The sequence below is a fragment of the Lissotriton vulgaris genome, chromosome 9 (assembly GCF_964263255.1).
Source record: "Lissotriton vulgaris chromosome 9, aLisVul1.2, whole genome shotgun sequence".
Lineage (NCBI taxonomy): Eukaryota > Metazoa > Chordata > Amphibia > Caudata > Salamandridae > Lissotriton > Lissotriton vulgaris.
In genome coordinates this window covers 421,450,574-421,471,602 of record NC_141697.1, presented here as the reverse complement: position 1 = coordinate 421,471,602, position 21,029 = coordinate 421,450,574, and the positions used below count along the sequence as shown (strand labels likewise).

The 21,029-nt window shown below is 43.2% G+C and overlaps 1 protein-coding gene across 2 annotated transcripts in view; it reads right to left on the bottom strand.

The window, feature by feature from the left end:
* Positions 1 to 2,300: 2,300 nt before the first annotated feature.
* TRAF3 (TNF receptor associated factor 3) overlaps positions 2,301 to 21,029 on the bottom strand; it is a 557,290-nt gene continuing 538,561 nt past the window's right edge. For both annotated transcript variants that reach the window (XM_086937838.1, XM_086937839.1), the window contains exons 10-11: positions 6,972 to 7,140; positions 2,301 to 3,182 (exon numbers count right to left, since the gene is read on the bottom strand). In XM_086937838.1, coding sequence (XP_086793964.1) covers positions 2,611 to 3,182; positions 6,972 to 7,140 — 741 coding nt within the window. In that variant the 3' untranslated portion in view covers positions 2,301 to 2,610. The remainder of the gene's footprint in view (positions 3,183 to 6,971; positions 7,141 to 21,029) is intronic.

Here is a 21,029-nt window from a genome sequence, read left to right as displayed (position 1 = left end):
GGTCTCGAATGTCATTGCCTTCATCATTCAACCGACATTTAAGAGAAGCAGAAGCAGTGGCCGTTCCGGAAGAAACGCACACTGAGAGGTAGAATATTTTAAATACGAAATAAAATAGTTCTTTAAGCAAAAAACACTCGTCCGAAAATTAACTAACACAATTTGTTGAAGGATCATTCCAATCCCTGATATTTACCACCCAGTGAAAAGGAGAATGGAATCATTCCTATAAAAAAGTGTGATACGTGAAGTGAACAGTCCAAGGTGCAGCAGGTGTAACTTTCAGAGCCACCACACACTTCAGGAGATATCTTTGCAGATAAGCTCAAGGTTTAAAATGCCCTACTGTTATCTTTAGTCTTCATATCTTCATTAAAATACGACTTACATCACAATTTTCTATACAATGATGGCATAGTCAATTATTATGTCCCCAACTATCATAGAGGGTACTATTTAAGTTGCATATTATTGAATATTTCTATAGTATACAATCCATAAAAACACACTTTTAAGCCTTGGGTATCTATGCATTTTACTCTGAAGTATAGTTGTGTCCTGCTAGGAAGTCTAAAGTTTCCAAATATTCATTAAGATGCAACTTATGCCCTCTTCCTCTGGAATAAGTAGTTGTGGAAATGTGGATATCACCAAAGAGATAAGGTGGGAGAGCCATCAATTTTACTATCAAATTTATTTTTCATCCTTTGTAATAATTAGGGATTTCAGTGTTGAAGTTCCTAATTATCAAAGAAGTGAGAGATCTAAATTGTACTTTAGAGAAAGGGTCTAGATTTTTAGTTAGGCAAATGATTGTGAAACGTCCTTTTTCCATTCCAATTGGGGGTTTTCAGGTCCTTAACTTGTATTCAACAGATATTAAACAATTTAAGAACAAGGAGGGAGAATATCAGTATGTTAATCTCTTAAAGTGTTGACAGTGTAGGAAAGGCAGGACTTTATGTTCTCCCATTTAACTTGCGAGTAAAGTGCGGAAGCCAGAAGAAGAGACTTTGGTTGGATGAGCCCTTAACTGGTGTGCATTTTATGGAATTGAACACAAACATGATCTCACATGTACATTCCATTCTAATATTTTCTATAATATTAAAAATGATCCCAGAATGTGCGTATAGCATGAGACTAGGGCCGCACATGCAAGGCTTTTGTGAACCCCAGTCTCCGAATTAAGACATTGGCTTTGTCTACTTTCTGAAAAGCAGGCATGGATTTACTACTGGTCATATACACAGTTGATAGGCAAGCATTCTCTTCCCAAACTTTCCACCCACCAACCCCCGCCCGCATCACCTGTGGAATCACCCGTTGCATATTTACGTTGCATGCAGTAGATTCATTTGGTAGCAGAGGGCAGATCTGTAAAAACCAAATGTATTTGACTCAGAACTCCAAAGTTCAACAAATGCCCTAGTTTAGGGTGAAAACAATTTGAAATCTGATAATGATGCACAGCATCGATGAGCTTTTGATTGTTCTTAACAGTGCAGTAGTGTTATTAACTACGACATATATATTTATATTGTTGGTTTACATTTCGAAGAGAAATAACAGCAGGTTAAACAGATTTTTCCTTGTTAACCGGCAATTGCTATTGTGTCTTTCTTCTAAGAAATATCAGCCTATTCACTGTCTTAAAAACAAAGATGTATTTAGTAATTCCTCCTAGTAGCATTCTAAATAAAAAAATAAACTATGGTTCTGTTTTTTGGGGGATTTGTATACACAGTTTGTTTCCTCGCATGTCTGATGTACAAGGTATATGAGGATATGGAAAGATACATTTGCTACAACATTGCACTTATTAATTTTATTCTTTTGATTTAAAGGAGTGTTTTATATGCTAAAATTTCAAAGTTTCCACAGTTCACCATCCGTACCATGTGCTACTGTTCGCGGTGCTTCCTTAAGCCTGCGTTCCAGAAGATCATGTTCTGTGGTGGCTACGTAAAGGTGAAAACAAGCTTCTTTGGGTGGCTTGACATTCGTATGTACCCTGTTCTTACTACACTCAAAGATAGTAAAATGGGCGTAAAAAAAGAGTAACCGGTTACGCTGAGTTCCACCATACTGCAGCGAAGATATCAGCACCATTTGAAATTTGTTAAATTATTACTCAAACACAACGAGGCACGTTCCCACGTGTGATCGTTCGTATGGTGGAAGCCTGGCACCCTCCCGACATTTGCTTCTTTTCAGTATAAAAAATCCTTTCATGCTTTTTTTTTAAAGAAAAAAAATTAGCAGCTTTGACTTTTCATTACCAAATAATTGGCCAATTGAACTGAAACGAAAACCATATTAGCTTTAGTTAGTGGGCTCCTTCACCCCAACATTGGTTAAACAAATCCACCGACCTTAAATGTTGCTTGCTCTGTGCTAATCCACCCTCCCTCCCTGTTTTAAGTGAGCACAGAGTATTTTTTTTTTGTTGAACATGTTCCAACCCTCTGCATGGGGTCCTATGCCATTACCCCGTCCGGCTCTCTTCCATTCCACAAGGCGCCTTCTTGTGCGTTCTGGCTCCTCGTTGAAGACTGCATGGTACAAAAACCCGACCTGACGCTTTTTTCTTTTAGGCTCCCCACTGTGTCAGGGGTCGGGTAAGTCTGAAGTATCCACTATGACCTTAATAAAAATAGTATCGTCTTTAATGTATGTCCCGTTCTCCAGCACTGTTTGGGCCACAAAGACCGGGCAACCGGAGGCAATGTTCATTTCTCCGGTAGGTTTCTTAAAACTGCTGCTGTTTGGGTCTGGCTTGAAAGCGTCCCCCAAATGACGTCGCGAGGGTCCTTGGTCCATCAACATGAGACTCACTTTCTGTTTGAAGGGCCATGGAAGCAGGGCATCATACTCTCCACGCATGATCACAAAAAACAGCGACAAATGAGTCCCTTTCCCCATCCCATCTCCATTCAGGTAAACTCTGGCACACATCTTGTAGCCGAAGTAGCCGGTGTAAAATGGCTGACTATACAGAGAGAGAGTCTTTCCCAAGACAGCCTCTTGCTTCCGCCGTTTGTAATCTCGGATCTTCCAGATCAGGATCCCATTGTAACTGGCTGTCTCCAGAACTTGGAATCGGAGGTCCATGTCGGCCAGCCGGATATCGTGAACACTGAGCATTTGATCATGTCTGTTTATCTGTGTTTCAAGTACACCTGGACAAAAAGAATAAAAACACTGTCATTCTCCGAAACTGTAAACTAGGATGAAACGTTTAATGAATGAATGAGTATCAAGACTGTGAAAATTAACGGCAATGTTTTCAAATCAAACAAAAGATTACGAATAAAGACAAAAGCTCTGGTAATAATTTTTCAAAATTTGTCATTTGGGGTTACATACTGTAACCACAATCTCTCGTTGTATTAATATATATTTTGAGGCCGTTAGAGACTGCATACAATCCTTCTGCAGACCTTTTGCACTACTAGCTAAAGATTATTTCAATCTGCAATATTTATGCTTAGTTTTAAATTCTGACAGCCCATTGGCTTTAGAGGCCATGCAGCTTGCCTCTTTTAACGCGTGAGAGAAGGTGTCTTCTAGAATATAAGCTTTAGTGTATTCCATTCAGATTTTTTAGGTCAAGCCTAGCACAGCGCGCATGTCCTGCTCTATGAGAGGCTTCTTGTGATCTCTCCAAACATCCCCGAAACTTCTATGTGTGGATTTGGCAACTCCCACACATTCCATTGGCCTTTGCGTGTGTCTTTCAATAATGAAAGCATGCAAATGGCCAAAGGCGGGTGTATGCCCCACCTTTTCTCTAAATGTTCACTCCCATAGGGTTTTGGTGTCGGGAGCGAGCAGCAGCACGCTTTGTGGCAGCTGCATTCCTCCCTTGTTGTTGTGGATCATGTTACTAATGAAACACAGCACGGTTGCTTTCACTTTGCGGCAGCGATTGGTTTTCTGTTCCCATGATTTTTGTCCTTGTATTGTAAAAGCACATTTCCTGATGTTGGAAATCACATTTTTCTGACCTCTATACACTTACTGGAAATATCTCAGATAATGAGTCCCCTCAAAAGTCTTAATCGTGGTGTGGAGAAAAAAGCCATTGCTGCATATACAATAATGTTTGTATTACAGAAAAGTTTCCACTGAATGATGATACTAAAGCAATATTAAGGGTGGCCAAGTAACAGCATTTTCTCTGAACTCTGTCGTTTCAATATTGCACGGGCTGGTTGGAGCGCTCCGCGGGCCCCGCATCTGACCACCCACTGCTGGGCCCTCGCTGGATGGCTGTCAGGAACTGACCCTGACTTTCTTTGGATGCTGCCTCCTTTCACAACTTCCGAGATACAGTAAGCGTGTGCTGGTCGCTGCCTTAACATGGCGGTTGCGACGACCTCTTGACACTGGTGAATGATAGGCCCAGAGAGCAGCACCTGACATCACCCTGCTCCGTGCCCTACCCCCCTACTCATCACTTGCGGCTAGTGGACCGCACCAGCTGTACCCTCAACTTCGTTGGGGCAGTTTGCAGTGTTGGTAGCTGCAGGGGGGACAACAATCGCCCGGCCGATTGAAGGTAGCCAAATGACAAAAGGTCGGGGGAACCAACTGAGACCCGCGTTGGGAGCTGGTGTGCATGATACTGAACATGGCTGGTGCCACGTACAGCATATTTACCGGGGTTGCCAGAAGCACCTCGGCGGAACTGGAACCAGCGCTGTATCAGCTCCATCGGGAACCAGAGGCCTAGTGACTTCATCTGGGGCACTGTACGAGCTCCCATCAAGGTACGCCTCCACTTACCAGCACTGGCGCGAACACCTCTGCCATATTCGGAACCCTAGCCTCACAACTTTCCACGCAGGGCTTCTCGTTGGGAGGGCACTGATGCCACACCATCTGCCTTCCCCAGGACACCCTTGGTGTCCCTCACCTAGGGATCTAACACCATAAGAAACAAGCATTTGTAATGCAATAGGTCTCGCTTTTACGTGAGTTTAAGCTATTGACGTTGTAAATGACAATGCCTTTTATTCAAGTTTTGGTTTTTAAAACATAAATAAAACGAATTGTCATTTACAATGCCAATAACAAACTCATGTAAATATGAGTTTAAGTTATTGTGAGAAATGCTTGTTTCACTTTTTTTCACCTATGAGCTTGGTGCCCCTTTTGCCCAGGGCCGTCATAAGCGTTAGTGGCGCCCGCTGCTCCAATCTTTTTTGGCGCACCATCGCAAAATGAAACTTCGCAGATTCCTACACTACGCCCTCCAAAGGTGCCCCTCATAGCTCCTTAGGCTTAGCCCCTCTTTCACATGTTTTTTTTAAAGCGCTGCTTATCCCAATGTGGAGTGTCAGGGCGCTTTACATCACACACATATTTTTCTGAGTTAATGAGGCATACAAGTGTGTAAATAAATGTCTACGAAATGCTACCTAAGACAATCAGGACTATAAAGTGTAGGAATCACATCATCCATACTGGTAGATATTAAGAGTGCTTGATCTGGATGAACAAAGGGACAGATTTATAAAGTTTTTAAACAGTATCCTAACCAAAGCTCTTGCTCTATGTTGTCTTAAAAAGGGGTTAGATCACAGCAGCACCATATCTACTAATATACAGTGTAGTTGCTCTCTCCTCTAGTGCTGGCATACCTTGGGCTGCCTTGCGCCAATGCACACTTGCACCATAGTGCAAGGATGTGTGCGTGATGTCTAGCATAGGCTTTATACTTCAAGGTTACCCTTCCAGCATAAAATTCTATGCTTCGACAAAGTTTAAAGCTTTTACAGTTTTGGATGTGTGCTTTACGGTGCAGCAAAAATGCAAAGTTAGAAGGGACTGGTAAAAAACATTTAGCTCCAATTTTACACTCAAGGAAGTGTAATTTTTTGATGCAAATCTCATTCTAACAAAGTTAGCAGATAGGGATTATCGTTGAAAACCCATGGGCAGGTGAAAGAAAGAGAATGTCCATGTCCCACCCGTGGTACCTCTTCTTGATGCACAGTAGTGCATAGTGCTACTTTGTGCTACTTCAGGACTATTTTCCAAAGCAAGTCAGGATTTTTGCTGGAAAGTAAACCCTAAAACAACACTTTGCACCAGGTTTGCGTCACGTTTTGTGATGTACACCAGGGCTGAAAGTGTTGTTAAATCCACCACACAAACCCAAGCTTGGAAACATAGCACAATGATTGGGGGTATCACACTAATAAAACGGTATCATTGCACCAAGAATGCCTTTTTAGCAATCTTACAATAACGAAAGATTGAGGAAAAACAATTTGATTCTAAATTTATGTTTGCAATTTGCATGCAGCGCTTTGATGCCAGTTTATTGCTTAACATGCTATATTAGAAGGATTGTAACTTATATACTCCAAGTAACAAAAGGATCTCCGCAACAAAAGAAGTAACACACTGAGCTATCTACATAAAATACACATCTGTGATCTGCGTGTTGCATGTTGTGCTTTGGAGTGGAAAGATTGACCCTCTATGCTACTTTATCATTAGTCAAACTGTGACTAGACAAATCACAGATCTCTCTATCAAGCGCATGAACCACCAGAGTTATCATGCATTTGTTATTATCCCCTGAACAATCTCTGCAGGCTGCTCCTATCTCGTCTCTGCCTGTCGTGCAATGGACGCCCCCTCCAGGTTGGCACTCGGTGGGATGACAATGGTCGCACCACCCTAAAGCCAGTACTGGCTACATGTGTGCCAACATGTGTTCAAACGCATTTTTGCACAAGTGAACTATGTTCATGATACGATCTAAGTATGGGGTTGAACCGTACACTGCACGGACTTCCTGGCTTGCACTTGTTGAAGCTTAAGACTTGTCAACTCTTTTCTTAGCACTAGAGGGTGTTGTATGTTTTAAAGAAATAACTAATCAGAATAGACAAGCATAAATATTCACTTTAAGGATAACCATGCTAAAGAGAAAGAGAAATCCCATTACTGACCTGAATTGCGGGAAGCAGCGGTTTTACTGACACTTTCTAGCTGCGTCACTCGTATCTGAATAGATTCCACACTGCTTTTCATGTTGTCCGCTTCCTCCCCAGACTGGCGTAAAAGACGGATTTCTTTGTCCAGGTCCTTCAGTTTTTCTGTTTGTCCATCGATCACCCTCTATATGGAATATATGTGGGAAAACACAGGTAATTGTTAACATCAAATTTACTAAATGACAATGGACTATCATAACCGCACCTCACCCTTTACTCTCAGTCTGCCTATTCATCCAAGTAACATTAGCTCAAATTACTCCTTCCCATTAACAAATCTTATCTGAACTCTAAAACTGGAGTAAATGCACTAGTTTTGAATGTACAAGAATTAACCTAATTAACCTGCGAAGTACAACTAAAACAACACTAACATTGGGTTCCGGTGTCATAAGCCCGAGTTAGGCCCGGTAGCAATTAGTATCATTCTTGCATGTACACAAATCCATTTTCCTAATGTTGCTTTCTTTTTGCCACATCAACAACGTTTGACACCCAGTTTGCATTTGTGACACTTGGACTTATTTTGCATAAACATCGACCTTGCTGACACAGAACACTTCATGAGAATTTTATGAGAATACAATCACACTGCCTTGGCATTAATGGAAGGCCTCTCATGGGCATAATACAAATGTGTTTATTATTACATCCATATGGCGACACAGCTACCTAACACAAACAATGGTTGCCCAATAACAATCTCGGCCCAAGGCAAGGATGCCATTTTCAAAATATAGCCTTTTGTTTCCTAACGTAATCAGAGGAGACACTTCTGCTGATCTTGAGGGGTCCCTGCGTGCTGAAGCTTTGCCAAGTTGCTGACTGACATCTTCGTGAGGGGTGTCCAGTTCGTGATGAAGACGGCAACATATACTCTTAGCCACCAGGTAACGGGTTTAGATCATCCAGAACAGGGTTTTCTTCGCAGACCATATATTTACACCCTTGACATGTAGGTTAGATTTAGGATCGTAGGGGTACGCTTGTTTGTTATAATCTTATATATGCATGCATAAATAACCTGTCTCAACAAGATGGTGGAATTGTTTGTTTTATTCTCTGTGTTGACACTTATGACTTTTATCTGCTTCTGTCTGTTAATCAACACAGCCAATTTTTTCTACACAAGAATCACTACGGTTCAAGATATATTGAAAACGCCCCGCCCCCCCATGTATTCTTTGTATATTTCGCTGAGCAAAAGAAAGCACGAGGGACTGAGCGAAAGCTTGAAGTCTGTCACAAGGTTCCTGAGTGAACAGTTGTCATGTTCAGTGGTTGACAGAACTGTTCGTTCCCTGTTCAGGTTTAGCGGGGCTAAGAGTGGCACTACAAGCTACTTGGTCCAAGGGACAACATATCTATGGGGGTGCATGGAATTAGTCTGGCACCATCCTAAGTTTATGTTGTCCGCAAAAGCGCAGTTCCCGTTGATTGGTGGAAACTACATGACACCGGAGTAGCTTGCTACTTGAAGCAAAGCTCTTCAACGCCTCATTAGGGATAGTAAGTGCTATATTATAAATAAATTCCAAAACCACATTATAGGAAGGGATAAAACCTTCAACTACCAGCAGCAAAACACTGGTGGCAATTGCGCAGGAAACATATGCGAAACATTGCAGTAATAAGATTACCTTATTTTATGCTCCATTTTCCACTGCAAAACTCAATAGCGGTAGGTAATGCCATGTGTAATAGCAATCACGCAGCTGAATTTAAATGTGCAATGCTTCATAGCTAAGCATCCAGCCCTGTGTTTTCATTGAACTAGTGCATTCTGTGAACTTAAGATCTAATCAACTTCAAATTAACAAAGTTAACTAAAGATGCAGTTTACAAGTTGCAATAAGAAAGTTGAGGAATGAGCAATTTTGCCTGGTCCAACACTAGTTGCCCTCATTTGAGAACCACTTAAACAACTTCTTCAGTACATACAGTACTAGAAATACTACAATCGGAAGTTCCGGTTAGACCACAATTTTCACCTCAGTTCCAAGAAGTAAACTCGAGCATACACAGGGTATCCCAGAATGCAATGGTGCCTCCACCAACCGCAAATACTGACTGATAAAGGTCAGCTTCATGTGAAGAATACCTCTGGGTGGCATAGTTTTGTTTGCTTGCCCAATTCGTACGCTCCGCCTAATAATATCCAACACCAGCAGGGACAGTGACTGCTCTCCCACCTAAACAACATCCAGTGTCTCACAACCGATCCTAATGCCCAGGGGGCCCTTTAATCAGACATGAAACATTTGGGTGACCACTATCTTGGCACCCTAATCCATCCTTTTTGACTTAAGATGGATCTCTGGGTGAATTTGAGTGGTGGGTTTTTGAGTGAACTGATTTTTAGAACATAGTTCAGATTATCAGCAACTTGGGGCCAAACCCATTGAGTTCTCGCTTCTTACACTTAGAAGCATGTAAATATAAGCCATGTAACAGCAGACTTTATTCACTGCATCATTCTACCTGAATCCTCTGCCCCTTTGACTCAGATTATTTTTTTTTACAAAATGTAAATTCTAGAGCTGAGGATTTACAAGCGGAGTTGAGAATTTCAAAGTGCTGAGCCAGATCAACCATTCAGCCCTTAGTCCTCTGCTGTAAATAGCAACAAAAAGGTCTGGTTGTGTTGTCACATCTCTTCCCCAAAAGGTGTTAGGACATTCTATAGTTCGGTGTTGTTCTTTATTTTTAAATGGCTCCTTTCCTATTTGTAAATTAAAGACACATAAGGTCTTGCATGCCAGAGTAGCTGTCTGCAATCCACTAAAATATACATAAAGTAGACTTTGGTTACAAACAGTGATGTACTACTCTTTTGTGTATCATTCCACCTTCCGAGAAGTGCCTCCATTACAGTGCATGAGGGACTATTTTACATCTGAAAAGTAACCTCAATCATCACTCTGTCACATTTATTCTTCATATCATGTATGCTTACTATAAAGAAAGCAATCATTTTGCTACTTTTTCCCAGTACTGGCAGCCGATAAGGTTGCCTTTAATCTGATAAACAGCATTAGTTCTTGCAATACATGTAAACAGCATTTTTGAATACCTTTTACATACATTCAAGGCATACAGATTAACTTTGTCAATGCTTGTTTTTAAAAGCTATAGCTCTGACTGGTCACTGAGTGCACAGTGTGCAATCACTTCTGTCATTCAGTATCATGATCGTAAACCTTCTTCCAACTCTCGTAATGGATCATCTCTTTGCGCTCATTATGTTTGAAGAGTAAAGTGTATAATGAAGATATCCTGATTCTCCACTAGCAATGCGTCAGGGTTCCAGACCATGCAACACCAGTGGTGAAAGAGAGTACCCACAACATATGCTGCTGGCAGTCACTGCCTGGTCCAGGACTCAGCCTTGCGTCTAGCACGCTGATGGGAAAATCTAGATATATGAATCTGTCAGTAAAAAGTGGATGAGCTTAAACTGACAAAATAATAACAACTAATTAACATTTCTTTATTTCTAAACTGAACTGACCTTAATAGTAGCTTTAAAGATATTTGGATCAAGTCCTTTATTCAGCCACTAGGAAAAAATGAAGATAACTTTAACAATTTTGGAAGCTAAAGTGGATCGGTCCATCTGAAATGGCAATTAGATCTCTGTGACTGGTGGGGGAACATTTAAGTTGTTGGTATGCTCAAAAATACTTTAGGGATGAGAAGGGACTAGAGCGTTTATAACCTTCTCGACAAACTAGGTTGAATTGCTTAATAAATATGAAGCAACTATTAGGGAGACCTTTACTGGCAAACAAGATGATCAAATGCATACAAGAATATGAAATAAAGACAAGATCCTCTGGAAAACCCCATCTGGTGTAAGATTGAAACTGAGGCGGGTAGCTAGTGCATCTAATATAATGAAGCAAGTAGTGTTGCATGGCTTATACTTTCTCAAAAAACTGGATTTGTTGGACAACATGAACATCAAAACTGCAGGGCTGATTCTACGCACACCATCAGGATATGTTGGCCTTAGTACTGCTAGCTTACAGTGCACCATCTGCACCACTAACCTTGCAAGGTGACAGGTGAAATGTGCAACCTCAGAACATGACAACACTGACTCCCCAAGAAAAGCACAGTAACAGATCTAGAAGCCTTTTGTTTGGTAACTCATGCATGCCCAAAGAGAAATACATGAAATACACAACATGGCGTTTCAATATGTATTGAAGCATTAGGATTCTATTGTAAAATACGTGCACTGCAATAATTAATAGAAGGATACAGAATAGAGTGATCAGCATTACGAGAATGGTGAAGAAGGTAAACAATTCAACCATTGTGCTGTTCCAGAGAATATATGCTCTCATATAGGTACTGTTATATTTTGCAGTCCTACCTAGTGCTATTTCTCCTAGTGTGCCAAGGGTGGACGAATCTGCCAGTTCCCTGAAGGGTGATATAACTTCCCCGTTACCTGTGGGTAAGTGTGATCAGGGAGCCAGTCTTGGTGGACAGCTGGGCTTCATCCCTCACAGGAGGAAAACAGGAATCAGCTGGGCTGGAATTCTGGCATGGGGTGACCTCACAGTGCCAGCGAAATGCTCCTTTAACTAAACAAAGGAGTGATTTTGTTTATATACTAAACATTACCCATGTTGCCATGCCGAAGTCCCAGTCAGGCTGCCATTATTGATTCTACCCTGACAGAGCTGTCACCGAGCAAACAACAATAAACAACATTATTTTGTGCAGTGAACTTTAGCTTTCGTACAGAATGTTCAAGGCTCTGATAATATGCCTACAAAGATGAGAACATTTCAGGGAACATGAGCCATACGAGCACACAAGCAAAAAGTGTGTCAAGTTTCAACGTTCAAGCAAAGATAGCAAGTTTAAACGGAAGCATGCAAAATGGCGGGGTTCCTGCCTGGGCCCTAATGTGACCACAAGACACAGACTTCTTGGACATAAAATGAATAATAATCTTCCTAAAATGTATGCTAAAAATATAGTGTCAATATAAATCTTAAAACCGTAAAGCATTGTGCTTCATTAATACTAAAAGCATACAGAAAGACAAATTGCATGTTAAAAAAGGAAATCGAAAAAGTACTAATTAATAACACTTCCTTTCTAAAAGCAATTTTGGTAATTAAAACATAGCTGGATTAAAAAAAAATACTCGACTGCTCGAAACTGTCAGATTGTTTAAATGTTCTGAGGAGTAGACGAAACATCGCTGTTCCTAGCATCCATAGATGACTGTTCCCTTGACACCCCTCTTGCTAGTTCAATGGAACAAACATGTTCGAATCCAACCTCCTCAGCAGCCGCTGAAGGAGTGTTGGCCAGTAGTGCATCCGGTGAGGACGAGCCAGGATCCATGTCACCAGGACATGAAGCATCCCAGGAAGGCTCATAATATGCATTCTGAAGTGAAGGCAATCACACAAGGCCTCTATACAGGTGAGTCTTTAGGGCACCCAACAGTAGGGTAATGTCCGTAGATCTAACCAGTTTCATCCCTTAAGCATATATCCAGTAAAGTGAAGGAAATCGAACAGTGCATCTGTACAGGTGCATCTTTAGGGGACCCACCAGTAGCATAATGTCCATAGATTGGACCGGTTGCACTCCCAAGAATATATCCGGGACACACTTGAAAGTGCACAGCTGACAACGGAATACGGCCTGTACACAGTGTGGTCAGACAGGCCGAAAGGTCAAGAACCAGGTGTCATTAAGTTCTTGAAGCAAGGGTACTCCAAAGGACTGTATCATTGTCTCACGACACTGTAGTACATGTGATAGTGCCATTCCCATTTGGCCGCATGGCGGAACATCCATTGCAGAGCAAATAGAATAAAATCAGTGTCCCAACAATTAGAAACAGCACAAGCGGTAACCCTCTAAAAATGTTCCCCAGCACAGAGTGTATGAAAGACGGACTAACTCCGAAGACTGTCTGGATGTTACTAACCAACCCGGAGCCAATTGACTTTAAAAAAAGTGACCACTCCCCGCAGGATTAGAAATGTAAAAAATGCGGTGCACTAACTCCCCAAAATGGTGCGGGAGATTGGTGCAAAGTAGCAACTGCATCTCAGAGGAAGACCTTGCAACTTGAAGATCAAACATCTCCTGTGAAGATGTCAAGGCCACTTCCTTCTGAAACGAAAAGGCTTTCAGTCTGCTTAAAGAATTAAACTTCACATTTGAAATCTGTGCCGAAAGCAAAATTGTCACCTGCCTCGATTTTAAATGTATTTGGAAAGCATCCAGTTTCGGTACATCTGTTCTCATTTACATAAGGAAAAATTCAATATGCTCCCATTGGGTGCCAAGTGTTACACATTAAAGCAGCTGAATACAAAGCATTAACCTGTAATTGCTGACTGAACCAAACAGGTGATTTATTGCACCACGCATCCCTGAGACAAAAGTGTAATGGAGAAAGGAGAAACAAGCATTGGAAATGCAATAGGTCTCGCATTAGAAGAGTTGGAGTTATTGGTCTTGTAAATGACATATTTTATTTATTTGTTGGTTTTTAAAATTGCTAAATTGATGGCTTTGTCATTTACAATGCCAATAGTTATAACTTTCGCGAATGTGACACCTATAGCATTTGGAATGCAACATGTTTTGTATTTACGTGACTTAGATGGCAGCTCTGGTCGTTAGGCCACATCTCTAGAGAGCAGGAGAGTGCAGCAGGGGAGAGAAGCACAGCAATGCAATAGGTCTCGCATTAGGAAAGTTTGAGCTATTGGTATTGTAAAGGAGACATTTGTTATTTATGTGCTTGTTTTGAAAATAGCGAATTAATAGCTTTGTTATTTACAATGCCAATATTTTTATCTTTCGCAAATGTGACACCTATTGTAACACAATATGTGTTGTGAGGGTGAGTGAGGGTGAGGGTGAGGGGTTGAGGGTGAGTGAGGGTGAGGGGTTGAGGGTGAGTGAGGGTGAGTGAGGGTGAGGGGTTGAGGGGGAGGGGTCGAGGGTGAGGGGTTGAGGGTGAGTGAGGGTGAGGGGTTGAGGGTGAGTGAGGGTGAGGGGTTGAGGGTGAATGAGGGTGGGTGAGGGGTTGAGGGTGAGTGAGGGTGAGTGAGGGTGAGGGTTGAGGGTGAGTGAGGGTGAGGGTGAGGGTGGGTGAGGGTGAGTGAGGGTGAGGCTGAGGGGTTGAGGGTGAGTGAGGGTGAGTGAGAGTGAGGCTGAGGCTGAGGGGTTGATGGTGAGTGAGGGTGAGTGAGGGGTTGAGGGTGAGGGGTTGAGGGTGAGTGAGGGTGAGTGAGGGTGAGGGTGATGGGTTGAGGGTGAGTAAGGGTGAGGGGTTGAGGGTGAGGGGTTGAGGGTGAGTGAGGGTGAGTGAGGGTGAGTGAGGGTGAGTGAGGGTGAGTGAGGGTGAACGAGGGTGAAGGGTTGAGGGTGAGTGAGGGTGAGGGTGAGTGAGGGTGAGGGTGAGTGAGGGTGAGTGAGGGTGAGGGGGTGAGGGATTGAGGGTGAGGGTTTGAGGGTGAGTGAGGGTGAGTGAGGGTGAGTTTGAGGGGTTGAGGGTGAGTGAGGGTGAGGGGTTGAGGGTGAGTGAGGGTGTTGGCTATTGTGCGCCAGGGTTTACACTACTTCAGTTAGGGCCGCACACTGCATGCCAGAGAAGAGAGAGAAGGGGAGGGGGGAGGAGAAATGCGACACGGCGGGCAGGGGAGGGGGCTGTGTTATCTCAGCAGAGTCGAATCAACAAACGGAACAGTGCACCGCCGTTAACATTCTAGAAGTGGACATCCAGAAAAAATACAGGGATGGTTGGAAAAGGTTAATTAGCTCGTAGCCCACACGCTGGAGTCAGAGCAAAGTCTTCAATGTTTATCCAGGCGTACTTGACATTAACATACCGTATGATGTTTAATATCCGCTCCCCTTTTTAAAAAAAAATTCAGCCACAAAACAGCACATGGCGCTTATGATATATCAGTGGGTTGGAAACATTACCGGCGCGCTGGAGCGCCGCTGCGGCGCGCAGCGGAGCAGTTGCCCCACTAGGTTTGGGGGAGAGATTGAAGCATTGGACAAGCTGTCAAAGATGCATTTTGGGAATGCTACAAAACGCGCAATTACCCAGCAGCTCACGGCTGCCAAGAGGCACTTCCGGAACTGAGCTCTGAAATGGGTTGGGGAATGAGAGGGGGTGAGGGGAGGGAGAGAGAGGGGGGAGGACAAATGCGACACGGCGGGCAGGGGAGGGGGCTGTGTTATCTCAGCAGAGTCCAATCAACAAACGGAACAGTGCACCGCCGTTAACATTCTAGAAGTGGACATCCAGAAAAAATACAGGGATGGTTGGAAAAGGTTAATTAGCTCGTAGCCCACACGCTGGAGTCAGAGCAAAGTCTTCAATGTGTATCCAGGCGTACTTGACATTAACATACCGTATGATGTTTAATATCCGCTCCCCTTTTTAAAAAAAAATTCAGCCACAAAACAGCACATGGCGCTTATGATATATCCGTGGGTTGGAAACATTACCGGCGCGCTGGAGCGCCACTGCGGCGCGCAGCAAAGCACTTGCCCCACTAGGTTTGGGGGAGAGATTGAAGCATTGGACAAGCTGTCAAAGATGCATTTTGGGAATGCTACAAAACGCGCAATTACCCAGCAGCTCACGGCTGCCAAGAGGCACTTCCGGAACTGAGCTCTGAAATGGGTTGGGGAATGAGAGGGGGTGAGGGGAGGGAGAGAGAGTGGGATTCGAAAGACAAAAGGGGGAGAAAAGACAGGGTAAGGGAAAAGAATAGGAGGAGAGCAGGGGAGAAAGAGACGAAAAGCGAGTGAATAAAAGGGTTTTTTTGTGACAAAGAGGGAAAGTGGTAGTAAAAGGAAGGAGGGGGGAATTTAAAGGGAGCGACAGGAGAGAGAATGGAGGGGTGAAAGGCAAATGGTGTACACGGTTTAAGGAGGATGGATTTGTTGCAAACTACAGTGGGAAGGAGGGGAGCCCGCAGAAGAGTTGGATGAGAGAAGAAATATGTCAAACAGCACAAAATGAAGGAGTCCAGAGTGGAGTGGTAAAGGAGAATAGAAAGGGAGAGTGGGCAGGGGAGGGGGCGGAGCGGGGAGAGGGAACAGACGGAGCGAAGGCAGATAAGGAGAGGGGGGAGGAGAAATGCGACACGGCGGGCAGGGGAGGGGGCGGAGCGGGGAGAGGGAACAGACGGAGGGAAGGCAGATAAGGGGAGGGGGGGAGGAGAAATGCGACACGGGGAGCAGGGGAGGGGGCGGAGCGGGGGCCTGGAGTGCGGCTGAGGGAACTGATGTGCACGCACTTTTAAGCTCAATGCGCATGCGCATTGAGCTTAAAAGTCACGGGCACTGCAAGGAATCGCCACGATTCCTTGCAAGTTGGTTAAAGAGTGGATAAGCCCCCATAGTCTCGCTTGCTCGATGCGCATGCGCATCGACAGGCGAGACCTAAAAACGTATGCACAAGTGGTTTAAAAATTGAACAAAAAGGTGTGAAAATGCATGTGGCTATTTGTAAAAAAAAAAAAAAAACATGAAATATCCAGTAGATATATGCTGCTGACAAGTCACAAAGGGGAAAATGTTTTCGGAAAATAGACTGTATGCATAAAATAAGGATTTCAGAAAAAACACTACAAGTCGACTTGGGTTGTTATAAGCAAAATCTAACTAGGATGAACAGTGAAAATACAAATTTGGGGAAAATATCTAGGTACAAGCACTAGGTGATATGCCTAAAAATAGTATTTGGTTGTAACAGGTGAACTGAGGCAATATTAGAACTGTGATGTCGAATGCTGTACCCATCTTCAGGTTTGCTACAACCTCAAAAGCCTCACGGTATTGGCAGATGTAGAATCAATCAACAGATGCCGAAGGTAGAGCTCCGTGCTGTAAAAGGAGAAGTATGGAAGTACCTAAAGCATTTGGAAGAGTGTGAGAAGCAATGCTAAGTCAACCAATTTGCCTGGGTGGCTAGAACTCGAGTCACAAAGAGCCGTCAGGCTTGTTGGTGGGCCAGACATGAGTTAGGACGGGGTTTATGCGTTTATAGGTTCTAATTTCAAGACAGAGCCAATGGTACACATCATCAGTATTTGAATGTATGAAGAGGGAAGAGGGGCTCGGATACCATCAACAAAAGAAGCAGACAGAAACAGATAATGTCCTTACACTAGAAAAGGTTGACACCCATTCATGAGGACAGGATGACATTTTGAGGTTCAAACTTACCAAAAAGTTTAGGAAATATGTGCAACCATCATTACGTAATGCTAAACTACTGTTTATCGGAGACACTTTATAATGCTTTAAATTGATTTATTGTAGCTCTGAAGAATTATTTAAATGTTTCAGAAGGTGACAAAATGGGATTATTAAAATGAGGAAACATATTTCAAAAAGGCCAATTGTGAGCCTACTGTTAGAGCCAGAAGCCAAGGCCAGGGATATCCCTGAACGGGCCCAATAGTGAAGAAAGTATTCAACATCAGTCCTAAAAACAAATAAATCTATGATTCACAATGAATTTCAGGGGTGAAATGGAGACCTTTCCTTGGCCTCTTTCACAACTTTTCTCCTTTCAACTTTAAAATATAGGGAGCTGTAACCAACAGTCAAATTGAATGGCATGAAAACCGAGGATCTATTGCTAAATCCTCAACAGCAGCTACACTATAACGAATAAATCCCTATTAATGTTTCAGATGTATCACCTTCAACAAGTCCAACATGCAGCGAGGTACATCATTCTAAAGGTAAAAAAAGACAAACTGTTTCACATGGCATGTTTGCTCTTTGGAAGGGCCACGGCTTCCAAATTACTAAGTGCATGACTTTAATCAGTGTCCAAGTGTGTCTGAGCCCCTCACTTGTCACTCAGGGAAAGATTTATGCTATACTCCAGTATGCTTCGAGATCTAGAAGTATGTCCCTCGGCCACGTCAGAAAGCCAGCTTTCACCTACCAGAGAGGGGCTCAGAGGTATTCATTTCTTGGACCTGTTGATATCAGCTCAAAGTCTTATTTTCGCTCCTTGTATCCGTCAATGAAGGCCTTCCGCGCCAGTGAACGATGTCAGCCTGGTTGATGGGCCGCCATAACTCTTCAATGCAGCAGTTCTTACTCTTTTGATTTTTTTTGTTACTACATATCATGCCTAGAAGCAGATACGTTTATGGTCTGTGGCTTATAATTGTTAAACAAACAACCCTGACTCATTAGGGCTTGATTCGCTTCCCAACCTATGAATAGCTTCAGCCAAGCAGCTTGGAGGGCAGAACATATGAGCTTTACTCCATTTGATCACTACTTCCTTCCCAAGGCAATGTGATCACAAGGATCGTCGACTTGCAACTCTCCTTGCTCTGTAGAATCCACCGGCTGTCCAAGCTGATGTTTGAGAGCCCTGGTGATAGCAAGTTTTGACGACTGGAACATCATTTACACGGGCTCCCAAAGTAATCGGCTGGTAGGATTAGGCTACTATGGCTCCACAATCAGGCCTACACTGCTGAGTGTTACCACATAAAACCAGCTCTGAAAGCACTCTGTTGCCAATCCCAGGAGAATGAAGGTCAAAGTTCTCTGCACTACATATAAGGACTACTGTGGCAAACGAGCAGACTAAATGCAGAGACCAACTTCAGAGTTCCCATTTTGACTGTCTTGACTAAGTAGGCAAAAACAGAAAGATAGGTTCATTGTTTGTAAATCTTACACATTTGCAGTCTGATATAGAGGCGGAGAGCCATTGATTTATTTCCTCCAATATTTCCTTATGTGTGTAATCCAGGCAGCCAGGTCAGACGTCCAATGCAAATTTCCTCTGACTTGACCTGTTTCTCAGTGAGTTGCATGCTCATCATTTAATTTCTATGGGGTTTGAAGGCTGCAAGTCTGAATAATTTCCTTCACCATTCATCGTTGCAGTTTACAGATACAGTACTTCAGGGACTGGCTCCGCTGCTTCACAGAAGAAACTGCGCATTACTGTAATTCAATTATTGTTATATCTAACCGAGCTCCAAGGCAAAGCAAACACTTAAAGCAATAAAACACTCCTTCACAGAAACAAATGGCAAGATTTCATGCAACAGAAATCTGTCCCAAAAAAGTTGGCTGACAAAACTCTACAGGATGCAGGACAGCCTTATAACAGGGCTGCTTCAGAGTGACAGCACTTACAATGAACTCTCCTGCCTAGAGTCACAGGGAGATCACAGCAGGAACCAGGGACAGGTGGTTCAGTGTAAGAGAGCCAAGCAAATCTATTAGGTGTAAAACACTTAAGAATGGCCTAAACTAATTTGAATATGAAAATAAATGTTATATTGTTCTTCAGCTTATTGACTGGTGTCATTTTTCCTTTCTCATGAACTGGGAAAAAACCTTTAGGGTGCTGCGAGCAGAGAAGGATGAAAGAGACCAGTGATCACCAATTAATCAATTAATCATGGTTTGTAGAGCACACTACTCACCCGTTAGGGTCTCAAGGCACGTGGGGGTGTATGCAGCTCTGTTGGGGTAATTCAAAGAGCCAGGTCTTGAGGTCTTTCCTGAATTGGTGCAGTGTCGGGCTTCGGTGGAGGGGAGGGGAGGCCGTTCCAGGTCTTGGCTGCGAGGTAGGAGAAGGACCTTCCACCAGCTCTGTTCCTTTAGAAGCATGGAACGGTGGCTAGGGCGAGGTCGGATGAGCAGAGGTTTCTCTTGGGGGTAAGGAAGGAGAGACGGTTGTTGAGGTACTGTGGTCCGATGTTGTGGAGTGCCTTAAAGGCGTGTGTGAGCAGCTTGAAAGTTATTCTTCTTTTGACGGGGAGCCAGTGGAGGTCGCAGAGGTGTTGGGTGATGTGGTTGTGCTATTGCATATGAGGATTAGTCTCGCCGCGGAGTTCTGTACAGTCTGGAGTTTGTGGAGAATTGTTTTGTTGATTCTGGAGTAGAGGGCGTGGTCATAGTCGAGTCTGCTGGTGATGAGGGCGTGAGTGACAGTTTGCCTAGAGTCTGGGGTTATCCATTTGAATGTTTTGCGTAGTATGCCGAGAGTGTTGAAGCATGTGGAGGAGACGGCATTGATCTGGCGATTCATAGTGAGCAATTAGTCCAGTAGGATACCGAGTTTACATGCATGGTCTGTCAGGGTGGGTGGGTTTCTGAGAGTGGGAGGCTACCAGGTGTCATCCCAAGCGGAGGGGGTGGAGCTGAGGATGAGAAACTCTGTTTTCTCTGAGTTCAGTTGGGTGGAAACACAAAGACTATGCACTACATGGCAAATAATAAAATCAATTACAATTCTACATGGTCTTCATGCTATCGTATGCCTTGTTTCAACCTAAGCACCGCAGCTTCCTCTTTTAGGATTCTACAAAATGTGATGACACACAAAGGTTACAATAGAATTTTTTTCTACTTAAACTGATTTATATAGCACAGGCCTGGTCATAGTGCAAATGATGTCGTGCACAATTACAAAAAAGAGACATTATTAACAGATGGACCAGAGATTAACCTGGTAATAAGAGAAGAACCAGTTCAAAGAATGTATTTTGACTATTGACCGATACCAAGGAGAAGTCAATTTGAGCACATATTCTCAGATTCTCTAGCTCCAAGCCAAACAAGCCCTCACTTTGTGCTATACTATCTCTAGCTGCAATTGCATCCTGCGTGTGCCAGGGTGACACTAGAAACAGCAATGCTGTGGTCCCCAGTATTCATCCCTCTGCAAACCCTTCCATACTCCACCCACCACGCTGTTGCACTGCGCTCTCCAATTTAAATAACTAGGCTTCCGACCTTAATCTAGCACACCCTGTCCTCCAAAAGATCCTTAGACAGAACCCCAAAAGTGTATCCCATGCAGCACATATACACCATATTGCTGACAATCACAAAAAACTCAACGCCAACTAAATGCCACACATACATACATGTCTGTTTTTCGGGTACTAGTCATTTTTACTGACCGACAAGCTTTGTAAGCAAGTAGTAGAGTCCTCCACATTA